The sequence below is a fragment of the Miscanthus floridulus genome, chromosome 9, assembly GCF_019320115.1.
Source record: "Miscanthus floridulus cultivar M001 chromosome 9, ASM1932011v1, whole genome shotgun sequence".
NCBI classification, from domain to species: Eukaryota; Viridiplantae; Streptophyta; class Magnoliopsida; order Poales; family Poaceae; genus Miscanthus; species Miscanthus floridulus.
In genome coordinates, this window is record NC_089588.1 from 80,492,808 (window position 1) to 80,509,162 (window position 16,355).

Genomic DNA, 16,355 nt, shown 5'->3' on the forward strand with positions numbered 1-16,355 from the left:
CCCCACCTCTTTTCTCAAAGGCAAGCCCAAAGTATTCTAAGTCTTCCAGTGTTTTATAAAATACTACTTGAGTCCTTTATGATTGATGCATTAGGTTATAAGAGTTGACTAGAAACACTTGCATGTAACTACCTTGTTCAAATATATATACCTTTAACCCTGTGTAGGTCCAGAATCGAATATATGCTTAGCCATGCTTAGACCGGTAGAAGTCGGGTGATTTCCTGTCACCTACGAGATATAGGTGGATACTAAAGCATGGTTGGCTATATTTGCTATCGTGGAAAAGAACCATAGGGTAATGTAAATAGAGGCCGGGGAGAGTCTATGTGTAGGTTGACTCATGTGATTCTATTTGTGCCGATTAAGGATCGTACCGTTATCGGTACTTTTGACAAGATTGAACGTATGTCTATCACTTAGCTGGCCGGATAACTCGTTCCGACCGCGAAGCTGAGTAGCTCAACTCAAGCCAGCCCCTGCTCTATAAGAGTGCGCACTCTGAATGGTAGTAATGATGTGCGGGGAGCTAGACGTGAGTCCAAGGGTAGGCCAGGCCTGAACGTCCTGGTAGCTGGTTGTTCCTGATTGTGCGGCGCTGGACGAACCCGCGAAATGCGAACTTGAGTTATACCAAAGATGACCTAAGGTGATCGTTGATCTGGTCTGCCTAGGTTTGTGTTAGGAATAAATTCCCAGCTGGTTGAAATCGATTCGAATTGTCGTCTCTCTTGGATAGTGAGAAATTTGGCTAGCCCCAACATCGTAGTAATTGTATTATGAAATGTGATGGTCGGATAAACATGAAATTACTACACCGGCTATGGTTACTATTGTATGCTCTTAAAATGATATACCATATATTTGGCACAGGGTAGTTACTAATCTAGAGATAAATAGCTATAATTAGCTTGATGACCAAAGTATAATTGTATAATTGAGTTAATTATTTTTTATGTAAAATATTGTCAAGCTACCCCACTTATATAGCCTTGCATAATCATTGGAGTCATTTTATTTTCTGGCTTATGATGGGTAAGTCTAGCTGAGTACTTTCTCATACTCAGGGTTTTATTCCCATTGTTGCAGATGGTACCGTCTATCACGGATATTGCAAAAATTAATTCTATTCCGCCGTGGATGAGGAGTGAGCCTTGGACAGGCATCTTTAATAATCCTTCTATATACTTTTATGGATGGTGATCATGTGTTGGCATTGTATTTGAACTATGTTGGTAAATGCTACTTTTGAACTTTAATTTGCTTCTGCTACGGCCTATCAAACTTGGTTTATAATAACTTTATTTCGTACTCTGATGATGGAACTGTATCCGGGAACTTTATATAATATGTGACATGTATGTGAATCATGTACAATCTTGGTTGTACGTGGATCGTTTATCAAGATCCGTCGTGGTACTCGACAGACTATCGGGTTTATATGGGCTTAATTATGACAGTGCGACCACTTAAAGACTGCCATTATACTTGTGCTATTATAAATTAGTCGGTTCTACGACAATATAGTCGTTAGATTCTTCTATATCTTTTTTTTCTATTTGAAAAACAAAGATGTTTTCGCTGTTTGTAGTTCAAACAAACTTATCCGCCGTTCAATAAGGTTCAATAAGGTTGCGAGTCACTATTAATGCAAGATATTTGCAAGCTCAACAATTCATGGTCCACCAACTAGAGGGAATTTAGTTTTATTCCATAAACTTGATCCAAAACGGTGATTGGCAACAATTCAATTTTATTAGCGCCTTTTATATATATGTGATGAAAAAATTGGGGAAAAAAGAGTAAACGTAAAAATAGTAGTATCTCGAAGCATCACAGTTGAAGCAAACAATTGTACAAAAAAGCAACGGACAGATAAATAAATTATGTACCATAGGTTATTAAGAAATTATTATATTTTTGAAAACTTTTAAGAGATTATTAAATACAAAATTCATATAGGCTTATATTGGAGGTTTACGCTTTGCTTCATCGAACGTGTAATAATTCAGAAATTCACGTGTTCTTCTGTCCTGGGCTCCTGGCGAAGTAATCCTCAACTACCGGGCCCACCCGACAGTGACAGGGGAACACACGACACAAGGCTACCTTCCCCTCCGCTCCAATCGCCCGCTCCCGCACGGCCGCACCGCCGCCGCCGCCGACCTCGCCGCCGGCAATGGCGTGGCTCGCGCGCTCCATCGCCAACTCCCTCCTCGCTACCGAGGAAGAATCCGAAGCAAGCGACCCGGGCCCCTCGGCCTCCCCGGGGTCAACCTCTCCCCCGCGCGGCGTCCGCGAGGACCTCTCCGAGCTCACCGGCGCGCTCGCGAACCGCTTCCAGGGTCTCGCCTCCTTCCTCGCGCCCGCGGCGCCTGGAGGCGGAGGCGCCCTGCGCCGGCCGGACCCGGCCGAGATCGCGGGCCGGTTCCGCGCAGGCCTCGCGCGGCTCCCGGGCCGCCAGGCCGTAGCGGATCTCGCCAAGATCGCGTCCTCGCTGCTGCCCCCTGAGGGCGACGCGGACTGGGCGGAGGCGGCAGCGGGGGTCACCGAAGAGGTGGTCGCGTTCGCGCGGGACGCGGCCTCGCGGCCCGAGCTGTGGCTCGACTTCCCCCTCCTCCCCGACGACGCCGACTCCGATGGTTCGTGCTATCCTTTCTTGCCTCCCCAGACGCTCTTCTTCATTGGTCTCAGTTAAGATGAACTAATTCTCAGTTGCATTGTTGACTTGGAGCGCAGATTTTGACATGACTGATGCGCAGCAAGATCATGCCCTGGCCGTGGAAAGCTTGGCGCCCGAGCTTGCTGATCTGAGAATCGAGCTCTGCCCCAGCCACATGAGCGAGGGCTGCTTCTGGAAGATATACTTCGTGCTGCTGCATCCTAAGCTCAGGAAGGATGATGCCGAGATTTTATCCACTGCACAGGTGATTTTCCTTGACATCTTAAGTTCAACACTTGAATGAGTTAGTAATACAAGTTCACTAGTAAGTACCTGAGGATTTTCCTTCATGCTAGTTAACTAAGTTAGTTGTCTTTGATGATTCAGTAGTAAGTTCACCTTGTACCAATATCAGCCTAAAATTTGTTAGCTGAGGTGAGTAAAGAAATGTGAATAAGATGCAGAGGATCAGATTAGTTGTTAAATTGAGACTGTATTGTGTTTCACATTTTGATATCTGCTACATTGTATTTGGAATCATGGAAGATTGTGGCGGCAAGAAACTTAAGTGCTTGTGATTGCTTTGCACTTTGATTTGGTATATCTTGCACCTAAGGTTTTGTGTCCTGGTAAGGCAATCATGCTTGTTCTGCGATAGTATGCATGAGAATATGGTCAAAATGTAATAAGCAATTTGTGTTTTTACCAAAAAAAAAAAAAAAAAAAAACTTTGCATCATAGTTATGGTTTCAGAATGAGTGAGCGATCTGTGCAAGGCCAGGCACTTGCATTCTTCAAATGAAATGACGTACTGTTTGAGTAAAATTGTCCATATATCATTGCCATATTTATGTTGTCCCCCCTTTACATTACCTAATGTTCCATCTGAAACTTGATCATTAGTTTGACACTTTGACCTCACTCTGTAATTTGATTTCAAAACATTAATTTCTTCGATTTTCAAAAAATCATAAAAATATTTTGGTTAATCATAGCCTCATGCGGCACACTTTTGCACATTCTCAAGCTTTGTGCTTCTGTGCTTGCCATGGAACCTATCCTTTTTGTTGGATAAGATCATGAAGCCTTTACTTATCAAAGTGTCACAAATGCGGTGGATTAATAATCCGAATCCAACACCTCATTCATGTCATCTAAGATAGTGAAACCTTCCTACATTCCCTTCCTCCTGCCTAAAAGTGAAACTAATTTGCATTCTTTTTTTTCTTTTTTTTTTTTGCTTCCTTTGCTCTTCCAAGGGAGTGGAGTTAAATCACATTGCACTAGGCCAACAGTTTGAAATTGGCTCACCATAATTTATAGCTAAATTGATTCATTGCGATTGTTATCCTCCCTGGCATCTATGCTTTAGATATTGATATATTGACAGAAAGCCTAATGTTTCTGATGCTTTAGTAGTTTCTATTAAATTTTCTTTCTTGCAAGTCATGATGGGTTAGCCATCCAAATACATCCCTAGTTTTGAATGGGACTAGCTTGTTCTGGACAGTTCAAGTGGTTCGTTATATTCTACTAATTTTCTATAATAACTGAGTGCTTTGTCCAGTTTTATTTGTTACTGTATTTCTATCGATTCAGTTTCTTCCTTAGCCCAATTTTGTTCCAGAATGATGCTTTGCATGAGTCTGAACTCTGAAGTGTGATATTATAAAGTGAATAGAGGAAACATGTCAAATAGCAAAAAAGTCAGAATTAGCCGTCAAGTGAATATTGACTCAACAAAAGCCATGGCCCATGGGACATAAAGTGCAATATGACAAAAATGATTAGCTCCTATGTTTGAATAATTCATTACACTTTTTAGCCCTCAGATGCATGCATGAGTCTTGAGAGGCAGATATATTGACAGAACATTTTCCATAGGCTCTCAATGCTTTAGTAGTTTCTGCTGATGATTTTGCTTTCTTACTGGTTATGATGCATCAACAGACCTTTTTATTTGTGCTGACTGCACAAAAGATAAGCTGGTATCTGCCAGCTCAAGACATTGTTTGCTAGCAGACTTCTTATCAGTTCCTGATTGCCTTGGCACAGATTTTGGACGCTAGAGACAAGTTGTCACACGATTTGCAGTATCGGACGAAGTTACAAGGCAGCTATGGAGACACCGTACCTATGCCTTTCAGCAATGAAGATGGTGTGTTAGGTTCTCCTGTAGAGGTTTTGGGTGTATTGAAGGGCCAAGATCACTCCGCGATGCTCACATCTTTTAGCAACATAGACTATGGCAAGCCACAACCAATCAAACAGGATATTCTATCAAATGATACAATCAGCCATGCTGGAGCTGTTTCTTCAAATAATATCAGCAGCAGTGTACCTGTACAGCTAGTGCCCATATCGAAAGACACTGCCGTGGTCACACCATCTAGGATGGAAGAAAGCACACGCACTGTCTCTACAGAAGATGCAGCAAAAGAAGAACATAGTGCGCAAATGTCTGAGATACCATTGACGGACAACTCTCCCCCTAAAAATGATCAGCTGAAACAACCACTGGCTGACATCAGTGAGCAATCAAGAGTTGACATTCAGAAAACTGATAATGTTGAGGATGGCGACATGGTCGAAGATGACGATGGGGATGAATGGCTGGAAGAGGAGACAGGTGACCCAGGAAACACAAAAATTCCAATAGCAGATGATGAAGATGTGTCTTTCAGTGATCTGGAGGAAGACGACGATGCAGCCTGACATCACTAGCAGGCTTGATCGTACTGCTTAATTTGTGCTTCCTATTCCATTATGCGATTCGATAATTGGCCCTATATTCGCTTGTCTTACGAGCCATACTATTTCAGCGAACGAACATTATTTTCTCTCTCACAATAAATCAGCGAACAGTACTTTCAGCCATGGCTTTTCAGCAAAGCGAACAGGGCCATCCTGGTTGATGTCCAATATGTGGTCTCATGGAGATTTTGTGATCCACTCCCACTGTTTCAGAATTTGTGTCACTTCTGTCGTGACAATCATGGGTTTCCACGAGTCTCCCTTTTCACTTTTCAGGTTGGAAATTACTGATCCAATCATGTAGTATTAGTGAAAGTTGTATAGTGTGTACAGTCTAGGTTGTTCGATTGTTTGACTCAGTGCTCTGATTTCTCCAACATGTACCCCTGAACATTGCTGGTGACGACCAATTTGGCTATGTTATAGACTTAGGTCCAGTTTAGTTTCAGAAAATTTTGCAAAATTTTTCAAGATTCCCCATCACATCGATTCTTTGGACACATGCATGAAGCATTAAATATTGATAAAAAATAAAACTAATTACACAGTTTAGTCGAAATTCACGAGACGAATCTTTTAAGCCTAATTAGTCCATGATTGGACACTAATTGTCAAATAACAACAAAAGGTGCTACAGTAGCATTTTGCAAAAAATTTCGCCATCTAAACACAGCCTTATTGTTGGGGCAAGTATTCTCAGCTCCCACACACAGTGACACAGAATAGAAAAGGCAAATATTATTATATTATTATTTTTGAAACTAATGCGACCTACAAAACATAACTTGACCGATAGCAATGTTATATACAGAACATAATATAATTGTACTATTATGAAACTGCTTTTATGATGATTTGACCCATATTGTATAACTCAATATTATACACTATTACCAGTCGTTTAGGATAAGTTTTGGTCAAACCATAAAGCCTACAAACATTAGCAACTTAACAGATGCCAAAACGTGTTTTCATCCAACATGAGTGAGTATATATCGTCAAAATCTGAATCCGACAAAGCTTGATGTATGATGATATGATATATACAGAAGTATCCAAATTCAAAAGTGACCTAGTAAACGAGAACAACCAGAAATTAGGCCAAATTTGGCGAAGCACCAGAAATTCTGGCAGAACGATGCATCTTTTTCCTAGTTTTAATTTAACCTGTAACCAATTAAATTAAAAACCTTGCGGCGGCGAAACCATTATTGGCCGGAGCGCACTTTTGATGGGTAGCTTAACGAAGCTGGACGCTGAATTAGATGCGCTTGATCGATCCAGCGATCAGCAAGTTGGATTGGCATCGGAAACAAAACAAAATAAAATGAATTAGGTGAGGCCGGCATAGACGTCAGGTCTGGGGTCTACCTCGTTGTCCACTCATGAGGTCATAAATCAACTCGTACCATGCATGAACATGGCACATGGGACATGGAGTACAAGAGTCACGGGATTGTACTGCTGGTGCTTGTTGCCTGCATTTTAATGGCAGCTTTGTTTGTGGCATCAGATAGATGCTGAGAAGATATCTTTATGGCGTCGAGCTAGGGAGGATGTGCTTGATTATTGATGGTTTGTTCTTCCATGGTTCGATCTGTTACCATTGAGCCTGGACATTTCAATTTGGGAATGTTGATTCCGGTTCAAATTTGTGTAAGGTCCCCCAAAAGGCTAGTTAACAACATGTTGACATACTTACGAACTATCGTACCACTCATTGATACATATACACCATTTCGATCTTTCAGAAAAAGATGCATACACAATTTCGTATATCAAAATTGGGATTGGCTGTGTGCTTGTTCGACTTCTATCTCAATGCATGTTTGGTACTGGGGCCAAACATTGCCATGTGTGTGGTAGCAGAGAAGGCCAAGCGGCCGGCCTGCAACGACTAGATCGTAGATCCCTTTGCCGTGTTCCTACTCAAGAGTCAAGAGAGTCAGCAGGAGTAGGGCCTCGATCCTGCCCGGCCAGGCAACTGCTAGACAAGGAATTAACAACGAAGCAGCAAGTTCGTTCGTTCACCAACTGCAAATAAGGTCGTACAGCACAGTCGACAACACCAATAATCAACTGAACCAGTTCAAAGAAAAGCTTACATTACATACATCTGAGCTCATACACCAATGTAATCGACAATGGATGGGAAGGTTGGCATCTCTACAATGATAATCCGGCGGAACTACACCGTGCATTCAGATCAATGCAATCTGAGGTGTGCTAGCTAGCTAGCTAGTAGCTGCTACTGCGAGCTCTACCTAGCTAGCTAGTTGTGGCCTCCTCCCTGGGTGTAGATGTAGTCCGTGTGCGCCACCAGCGTCCTCCTCATCAGGCACTCCTCGACGTCCTCTCCTTCTTCTCCCCATCCGCCGCCGCCGCCGCACCGCTCGTCGCCCCCTGCGAAGCTCGTCGCCTTCTCCTCGTACACCTAATGTAATATTGCACGTGATAAAATGCTAATAACATGCATGTATTTTGCTCGACGCCATGACCGTGCGCGAAGCATAAGCTAGCTAGCTAGGCTGGCTGGTAATGGGAGGCTTAATTTAACTCACCACATCTCCATACTGCTCTGGGCTTCTCGAGCTCGCTTCAGCCGCCGCTGCTACTCTGGCTGCGGCGGCGTGGCCGGCGACGACGACGGAGAGGAGGAGGAGGAGAGACGCTAGCAGCAGCGGTCGTAGGGCGGCTCGCCGTGGTTGTGGCGATGATGATGGCGCCGCCGCCATGGATGCAACCTGCAGGGCTTCTTGATGTATATGCTGTACCTTGGCGTAGGTGCGTGGCGCATATGGCCTGCTGGTGCTCTTGTTGTGGGCAGAGGGCCGGGAGAGAGTGTTGGTTGGGAGGCGTTGGTTTGGAGTTGAGGAAGGCCAGGTAGCGCGGGCCTTAAATACAGGAAGCCCATCGATCGACCGGCCGCATAAATGTACGTAACTAGCAGGTGGGTGTGGGTCGCTGACTCGCTGTACGCCTCTAGCCCGTACGCAGGGACGAAAATGGTACGGATATTTTTCGACCGTATTCAAAACCGAATCCGTTTAGAGGGGTTGAGATCTGTCTGTATCCGAGTCCGGATATTCAACATCCGATACCGTATCCGTATCCGAATACTCAAATCGTATATTTATGATGTCGATATCCAATCGTATCCTATCCGACATAGTTGACACTATCCGTATTCGAATCCGAATCCGGACAGAAATATGAAAACAAATGTAATATCGATGATATCCGTCCGTATCTGATCCGTTTTCAGGTTCGCTTGAACTACTTTTCAATGAAACGATAATTTTTTCCTCTTATAATAAATTTCAGTGAAATAAATAGGGCCTCATTTCAGTGATAAATGCCTCTCGTTCAGATGATGCAGGTTGTAGGGCGTCTTTAATTTGGTTGGCTTTATATAGGTTCCTAAACTCTTAAAATATATATCCAGAATTCTAGATACATAAATTAGATTCACGCTCACAGGTTCAAACTTGATCACAACTAGAAAACCATAGACAATGTTTTTCTCTTATAACAAATTTAAGCAAAATGAATAGGGCCTCAATTCAGTGACGAATGCTTCTCGTTCAATGATGCAAGTTACAGGGCGTCTTTAATTTGGTTGGCTTTATATAGGTTTCTAAACTCTTAAAATATATATCCAGAATTCTAGATACATAAATTAGATAAACTTGATCACAACTAAAAAACCACAGGATGATCAAAATCAAAATAGAGTGACATGAGCGTACCATGAACTCAGAGCGACAGAGTTATTAGAGGGTGTTTGGTAGGGCTCAGCGTCAGTGCTGGTTCCGTAGCAAGTTTGAAAAGACTTGATGAGTTGACGTGCCGATGTATGTTGGTGCGATGATGATGAGATTTGTTAATGGCTGCTTGAGGTACGTAGAAGTGGCCCTAGTAGACATGTGAAGAATTATGATAAACATGATGATGGTTTACAGTACAAAAGGCAATAATGGATTCAAAAGAGATTTAAAAGACCATAAAAGAATTTTCAAACATATAAGAGGACCAAAGAACTACTGTGACAGATTTGCATATAGTAGTAATTTTATCTAAAGATGGAGCTCACCATAGAAAACTAAAAGGGACCTTGATTTAGGCTCATAGATAATTAATTATATAGCGATTGGGTAGGAGTGAAAAAAGAAGAGAAAAGGCAAACGATGGCAGCGAAGAAATTAGTCGATGATAGTTAGGGCCTGTTTGGTTTCTACAGGAGCTCCTAAAATTCTTGTCACATCGAATGTTTGGATACATACATGGAATATTAAATACAGACTAATTACGAAACTAATTGCACAACTTACAACTAATTTGCGAGACAAATCTTTTAAGCCTAATTAGTCCATGATTTGATAACGTGGTGCTACAGTGAACATGTGCTAATGACGGATTAATTAGGCTTAAAAAATTCATCTCGCAAATTAGCCTCCATCTATGTAATTGGTTTTGTAATTAATCTATATTTAATGCTTCTTATTAGTATCTAAACATTCGATGTGACATGAATTTTATGAGCGACTAAAGAACCAAACACCCTCTTATATAGAATTAATTCTGATGCATACAGCGGAGACAAACATAGAGAGGAAAGTTATAATTAAAAACAAACAAAACTATTTAAAAATATTCTCAACTAAAAATAATAATAAAACTTACCAGTGATATTTTATGTGGAAATTTGTTTTTGTTTTTAGTATTTTGCTATATATCTATGCTGTATTTTATAGCTAACTAGATATATGCCTGTGCATTGCACGGGACAATGATTTTAGTCCACATCTATCGTGGCCAAGAGATATTTTTTATGAGCGCCCATTAACCTATGTTGTTGCGGAACCAGAGCTGCAAGCATTGTTCCTTTCTGAAAACAAGACAGCTCAGCATGCTCCCACTTATTAGCCACATAGTAGGATTCGCCTGTGGGGAATGAAGCATTGATAGTAGACCTTTCCAGAAAATTGGATATTTGGCACCCCTATTGTTTTCGCAAAATAGCCACTCAGTACGTGGGTCTCTTGTATTCCTTCCATTGCATCCTTTTTCCTTTTTTTTTTCTATTTTCTTTATTTTTTTCTATCCTTTTTTTTCATACAGGGCTGGAGCTGGAAAGGTCGCGTCTCTTCATCTCTACGCGACGGGCGATGTTTCCTCTTCCATACGCGATGATGATGCCCGCACCGCCGCCGCCAGATGCGCTGCTACCTCTCGGCACGGCGTTGCAGGTCGACCGCACTGCGAGTTCGAGCCCATCGCAGCTAGCCACGGAATAGTAGTTGGCGATGTACCGGCTTCACATGGCACAAGCACCTCTCAGCCTGTGCTTCCATTTGTAGGAGGACGTAGTCGACGTGGACTCTGCAGACACGGGTGGAGGCGAGCAGACAATCCCAACGCAGACTAGATAGCTAGACATTGGTGGACAGGAGATTGAATTTACAAGCGACAATAACTCTTTAACCTTTAGGGCCTTTACGTGATTGTTTTGTTTTTCAATTAACTAACAGTTAGCCCGCACGTGATTGCTTTGTTTTGGGCCGGTACGTGATTGCTTTTGGGTGAGTTGGCTGCGTCCGTTTAAATAAATGGTGAGGTGGCTGGCCTGTTGCGGACTCTATTTCGATGTGGACACGTAGCGAGGCACACGACGATAACACTGCACGTGGTGTGTCCAACACGGTGTCGAAGTTGGCCGAGAGTGAAGCGATTGATTACATTAGTTATTTTTTAGGTGTAGGATAATTAATAAAGGAAAAAAAGAAAGGGATACTGGTTTTTTGGGGATACGGTACGGAAGTAGGAATCTCACATTATTCCGGGCTGGGCCAGCGCCAATCCTTAGCTAAATGCGACGACCTCAGAAGCCCGGCCCACCCTTGCTCGCTTTCCACCGTCGGCCATCCTGCCGTCCTGCGGGCTGCGGCCCATCCGTTCGCCAGAGTCCGCCGGAGCAGCGAGGCGAAGGCGCCCCGCGGCCGCCGCCGCATCCATGGCTGCCCGCCCGCGTTCCCACCAGCCGGCGCCGCCTTCGCCTCCGGCCTCGATTTTGGCAGCAACCACAGGTATCTTGTTTACTCCTGCCTGCCTCCCTCCTTCCGTTCCCTTTCGTCTAGTGTCAAACGACGTTTCAGTTCTTGTACTATATGCTACTAGTACAGTGCAATATTTCAGGCTTCAGGGAAAAGCCTTCTGAAAACTCTGGAATCTGTTCCATTCCATGTGCTCTAGACCGAATCCCCGTATGCAGTGGTACAATCATTAGTCCTTTGCTAGGTTTCTTTTTTTCCCCGATGTCCTTTGCCACTTGCTAGTTTGATGCCAGCAGCCGGCCGTGCAGTCACAATCTGCCCTGCCGGCACTTTGACTAGCGTCCTGCGCGCTGCGGCGGATCGGCAGGCATCGCATCACGGCTGCATCCGCGAAATTCCTCTTCTTGAAAAAAATAATCGCTTGACTAGTGACTGATTCCAAAGACGGACAAATCAACCAATCAGCTGCTTCTGGGTATAGCCACAGCCTCCCTCCATCTGCCAAAATTCATGGCCAGCTCTCGCATTTCAAGCCTGTATAAGTAATCTCCCTCACTTACCTATGAAGGTTCCTTTCGCTCCAGGCATGGACAGGAATAGTCATTGCAGCACCGGCTGGTGAAGCTCGATCTAGGGGAGAGATAAAGCTGCTCGCCGTCGCCTGGCCGGAGAAGTCGCGTCTGGCGGCCGTCGCCGGAGTTGAGGAGGTGGAAGCCTGACGCTGAGGTGTGCACGGTATGTTTTACTTCCAGTACTGGTTGTTCTCCATGACTCGTGAGTTTAGAGATCTATGTGGGAGAAATTCTTCAGTTTGTTTCGGCATATACCTTTCTGAAGGTAGTGTTGCTGTGAATAATTGGTATGCAGTTAGGTATTTGGAAACTGGATTGGGGTGATATGCATGGGTTATTGTATTGTTTTGAGCAAATTCGTAGAACACCAAGCATATGGCGATATGTGACGCAGGACACTTGTGTTCGTACTCTTTTGCACAAATTAAGCCACATGGATGTGTTCATAATAGCACAAAGCCATTGAACGCTATTTTTGCAGTCTTGAATTTGATTCCAAGTGGGTACACACAGGGACACTGAAATGGCCTCAGGCTGCCATGGCACATTGAAACGATGGGAAACTGCTGGATGCTTTCGTCGTCTTTCTCACATAGAGTGGGGGGCAAAGCCAGCTCAGCTCCATGGCGCTGAAGACGAAAGTCTGCAGCTTGCTGTGTGACCTTGATTAGGCTAATAAAAGGGATTTTTGGTCTTTGTTTTGGGTCAATTTGGAAAGAGTTTGTCTTGGATTATCTGACCTACAATTAAGCATACTTCTGTGAGTTTGTGCTGTTCACTTGAGTTTTTTTTTTCAATTACTTTGGGGATTATGCAAATCTGTATCTTAACATGGGGAATTTATTGGATTGAGCCATAGTGTTTGAATAATGACAGTCCAACATCCATCCTTATCCTCTCCTCCTAGTTGCATGCTTCAGCAGGTGCAACCACAGATACCGACATCTTTGTTGTACTCACAAGCATCTCCATCAACCCTTTTTTCCCTTCACGATGTGTGTGCTAAATATTTTTTGTGTTCAGATGCTTCATTCATACTGTATTGACTGAATCTCCGCACTCCACTCCAACTTGATATTTGTCCTCCTTCCAATGTGGCAGTTCAGTTCTAAGTCATCTCGATGCTAGTTTGTGTGCTTGCTCAAATGGAGGGTGGTAAAATATGTGGCTCTGTGTTACTATAAATGCCCATGACCATGTTTTATTTTTTCTGCAGAAGAATACAAACATGTGGCTTTGTGTTATAAATTTGTTCTACATACCGGGGTTTTGTGAGATTTGCTATTTTTTCTATAAAAATAAGTTTAGAACAACTGATTCCACAGCCGATGACTAATTCCTTTAGTCTTGAGATTCTATTATCAGGTCAGTAGGCTAGACTTGTTCACCAGTTGAATGGTTAAAAAAGATGATCCATAGAGATAGTAAAGTGCCAAAAACAACAGTTCAACAAATTAAATGTGCTATATACAGAAGATCTGAGTAAATTAATTTTATCATGCCTAACAACATATTTCATATAAAAGTCTTACTAATGTTACTGATAATTTTGGTTTTTATTTATATATATTTTTTATTTTTTGTCAATCACAGGTGCTAAGCATTGTGGCAAATGTGCTTTGGTGTGCACCACAACTTGCAGTAAATAAGATTATGACTGGAAATATCACACAGTGCCATGATAAGATAAAGCATGAAGCTGACATCAATGGCAACATTAAGATTTTTACAGAAGTTGAGATTGAAAGAATTACTAGAAACTTTAGCACTCTTATCGGAAAAGGTGGCTTTGGAGAAGTTTATATGGGAATCCTTGACGATGACAATGAGCCTGTAGCAGTGAAGAAATATATCAATGAAGATTTGAGAGAAGTGTTTATGGAAGAAGTACGTATCCATAGTAAAATTAGCCACAAGAATGTGGTGAAGCTCATAGGCTATTGCATTGGGGAACGTACTCATGATTGTAATGGAGTATATGTCCAAAGGAAATCTCAATGACATACTCCACTACAGTGAAATGTCGATCCCTTTGGATGTAAGATTGGGTATTGCTATAGGGTGTGCAGAGGCATTAAGCTACATGCATTCAATGCATTTATCATCTGGCAACCTTGTTTGTCATGGAGATATTAAGCCTGCCAACATACTTCTAGATGACAATTTGACAGCAAAATTAACGGATTTTGGAGTTTCAAGGCTTCTGGTCGGTGGCATCACTCGGTACACTACGACTGTAAAAGGAAGTATAGAGTACATGGATCCTATATATATTCAAGAGGGATGTCTTACTCCAAGGAGTGATGTTTATAGCTTTGGATTAGTTCTCTGTGAACTAATAGCTAGAGAAAGGGTAAGAAAAGGTGACATTAACCTCATTGGATATGTCAATAAAGGCTGTGCAATTGGTAAAGGGTTTAGAGAAATATTTGATGCTGCAATAGCAAATGAGAACAACATGAAGATTCTTAAAGAAATGAAGAAATTGGCAATTGAGTGCCTATCACTGATCAGTTATAGGCGTCCTCAGATGACTGATGTGGTCAAACGCCTTCGGATTCTGAGAAAAGAATTGAAGGACAGACATGAAAATTATTCAGAATCAATTTTGGCATCACACCATTCATGGCGCAGAAACAACAGGCAAGAGATAATAATGCCCACCTATAATTCTAAGATGCAGATTAAGAAGAGTTTGGTCTTTTTGAAGAGGAACCTTAGCAATTCTAAGATTCAATCAGAACCCAGCAATTTGAGAATTCTCACACAGGAGGAGCTAAAAGAAGTCACACATAATTACTCTTATCTACTCAGTGGAGGTACTTCAGGTAGAGTTTACAAAGGGACACTTGAGGACAATACAGTGGTAGCAGTGAGAATATTTTCTCAAGTACTTGAGGGCTTTGAAGATGCGTTTATCAATGGTGGGATGATCCTGTCTCAGATATTCCATAGGAACATCATCAAACTTTTGGGATATTGCCCGGATGCTGATTGCCCAGCTTTCATGTATGAGTTTGCTGCTAAAGGTAGTTTATCTGATGTTCTGGATGGGCATGAAGACTTCCCACTAGATTTACGTGCAAAGATTGCAGTAAAAATTGCAGAAGCATTAGAATACCTCCATTCATCAGCAACTGGTATTATCAGACACGGTTATGTGGTTCCATCCAAGATACTTCTAGATGATAATTTCATGCCAAAGCTCACTGGCTTTTCATGGGCAAGGAAGTTTATCAAGGAGAGTAACATTATTGCCAGCGACGATGCAATTACTAGTCATCAGCTTCCATCAAGCGGGTTCTACAATGACCCAGTTCACGATCACTGTGTGTCGCTAAAAGTGAAAACCGATGTGTACCAGTTTGGTGTCCTTCTCTTGACGCTTATTAGTAGGAAGAACTTTGTATTTTATGCCGATCATGATGACCTCATTTCACAATTCCGCACAGCTTGCCTGGCAGATGGCAGTGGAAGGGCATTTTTTTATGATGATATTGCAGCTCATGGTGGAGATATTATTCTGCTTGAAAAGATGGGGAGGCTATCGCTGAAGTGTATTTGTGAGGAAATAGATCAGAGACCAACAATGAAAGAAGTGGCAGAGCACCTTCGAATAATTACAAGATCTTGGAAGAAGTGCTCTTCAGAGCGAGCAATTTGATTTCATATCACTGAAGCTGAAGGCACTAAACTTGACAGGCCACTTAGTTCAGATATTAGAGATTGACCATAAGCAATCGTGTACATACTGTGAATGATGTGTTGTATTGTATCGTTATCAGCAATCTTGCACGCGCTGCAATTTGATTTGCAATTATTCCGTCAGTCGAATGATGTCATCAGAACTTGCATGCAATCTGCTCATTTTGTTTAGCGCATGATGTAATCTGAATTTGTGAATTTGTTTCTGCTAACAGATGTAGGTACTTTATGTTCATGTTCGGTTTCTGTAGCGCTGTTTCCCTCGGCACATGTATATAAATAAAAGCTATATGTAATCCTAATTCTGATCTAAAGCCAAGTATGTCTTTTTTTTAACCCTTTAGCATTGTCTTTGGCACGCATCTGGTATACTACTCGAATCTCAAAACTACCATGACTATCATACCATTGCATCGGTTCATTTTAACTAATTTAGGGCTGAAAACTGTTTAATTTAATTTTAATTAAAATACTTGGGAAGAGAAACACCTATGGATTTCTAAGTTGTAAGTGCCTCTGTTCTATTTAACCAGTGCTGCAAGCCTGGATTTTTAGAGATGGGACGTGCTAGCGCCTGGACGTCCGACATGATAGGATTCATTGGACAGC

General features: G+C 42.3%; 2 protein-coding genes and 1 pseudogene across 2 annotated transcripts; 2 read left to right on the forward strand and 1 right to left on the reverse strand.

Moving 5' to 3' along the window:
* Window positions 1-2,057: 2,057 nt before the first annotated feature.
* Window positions 2,058-5,817, forward strand: LOC136482242 (uncharacterized). The gene is made up of 3 exons (XM_066479468.1): window positions 2,058-2,642; window positions 2,740-2,927; window positions 4,718-5,817. The coding sequence occupies exons 1-3, from the start codon at window positions 2,180-2,182 to the stop codon at window positions 5,375-5,377; spliced, it is 1,311 nt and encodes a 436-aa protein (XP_066335565.1). The 5' UTR covers window positions 2,058-2,179; the 3' UTR covers window positions 5,378-5,817.
* Window positions 5,818-7,465: 1,648 nt separating this feature from the next.
* Window positions 7,466-8,282, reverse strand: LOC136482243 (phytosulfokines 4-like). The gene is made up of 2 exons (XM_066479469.1): window positions 7,978-8,282; window positions 7,466-7,850 (listed from the first exon to the last, which is right to left on the reverse strand). Exons 1-2 carry the CDS (start codon window positions 8,149-8,151, stop codon window positions 7,689-7,691), a joined length of 336 nt encoding a protein of 111 aa, XP_066335566.1. The 5' UTR covers window positions 8,152-8,282; the 3' UTR covers window positions 7,466-7,688.
* A 3,230-nt stretch (window positions 8,283-11,512) lies between these two features.
* Window positions 11,513-16,047, forward strand: LOC136482244 (uncharacterized; annotated as a pseudogene).
* Window positions 16,048-16,355: the final 308 nt, after the last annotated feature.

What these genes read in the sequence shown, in the direction of transcription:
- LOC136482242 (XM_066479468.1), top strand. Translation starts at nt 2,180, where the DNA reads ATGGCGTGGCTCGCGCGCTCCATCGCCAACTCCCTCCTCGCTACCGAG. An exon ending in CGACGACGCCGACTCCGATG is followed by an intron (nt 2,643 to 2,739) that starts GTTCGTGCTATC and finishes CTTGGAGCGCAG; the next exon opens with ATTTTGACATGACTGATGCG. An exon ending in AGATTTTATCCACTGCACAG is followed by an intron (nt 2,928 to 4,717) that starts GTGATTTTCCTT and finishes GCCTTGGCACAG; the next exon opens with ATTTTGGACGCTAGAGACAA.
- LOC136482243 (XM_066479469.1), bottom strand. Translation starts at nt 8,151, where the DNA reads ATGGCGGCGGCGCCATCATCATCGCCACAACCACGGCGAGCCGCCCTA. An exon ending in CAGAGCAGTATGGAGATGTG is followed by an intron (nt 7,851 to 7,977) that starts GTGAGTTAAATT and finishes ATATTACATTAG; the next exon opens with GTGTACGAGGAGAAGGCGAC.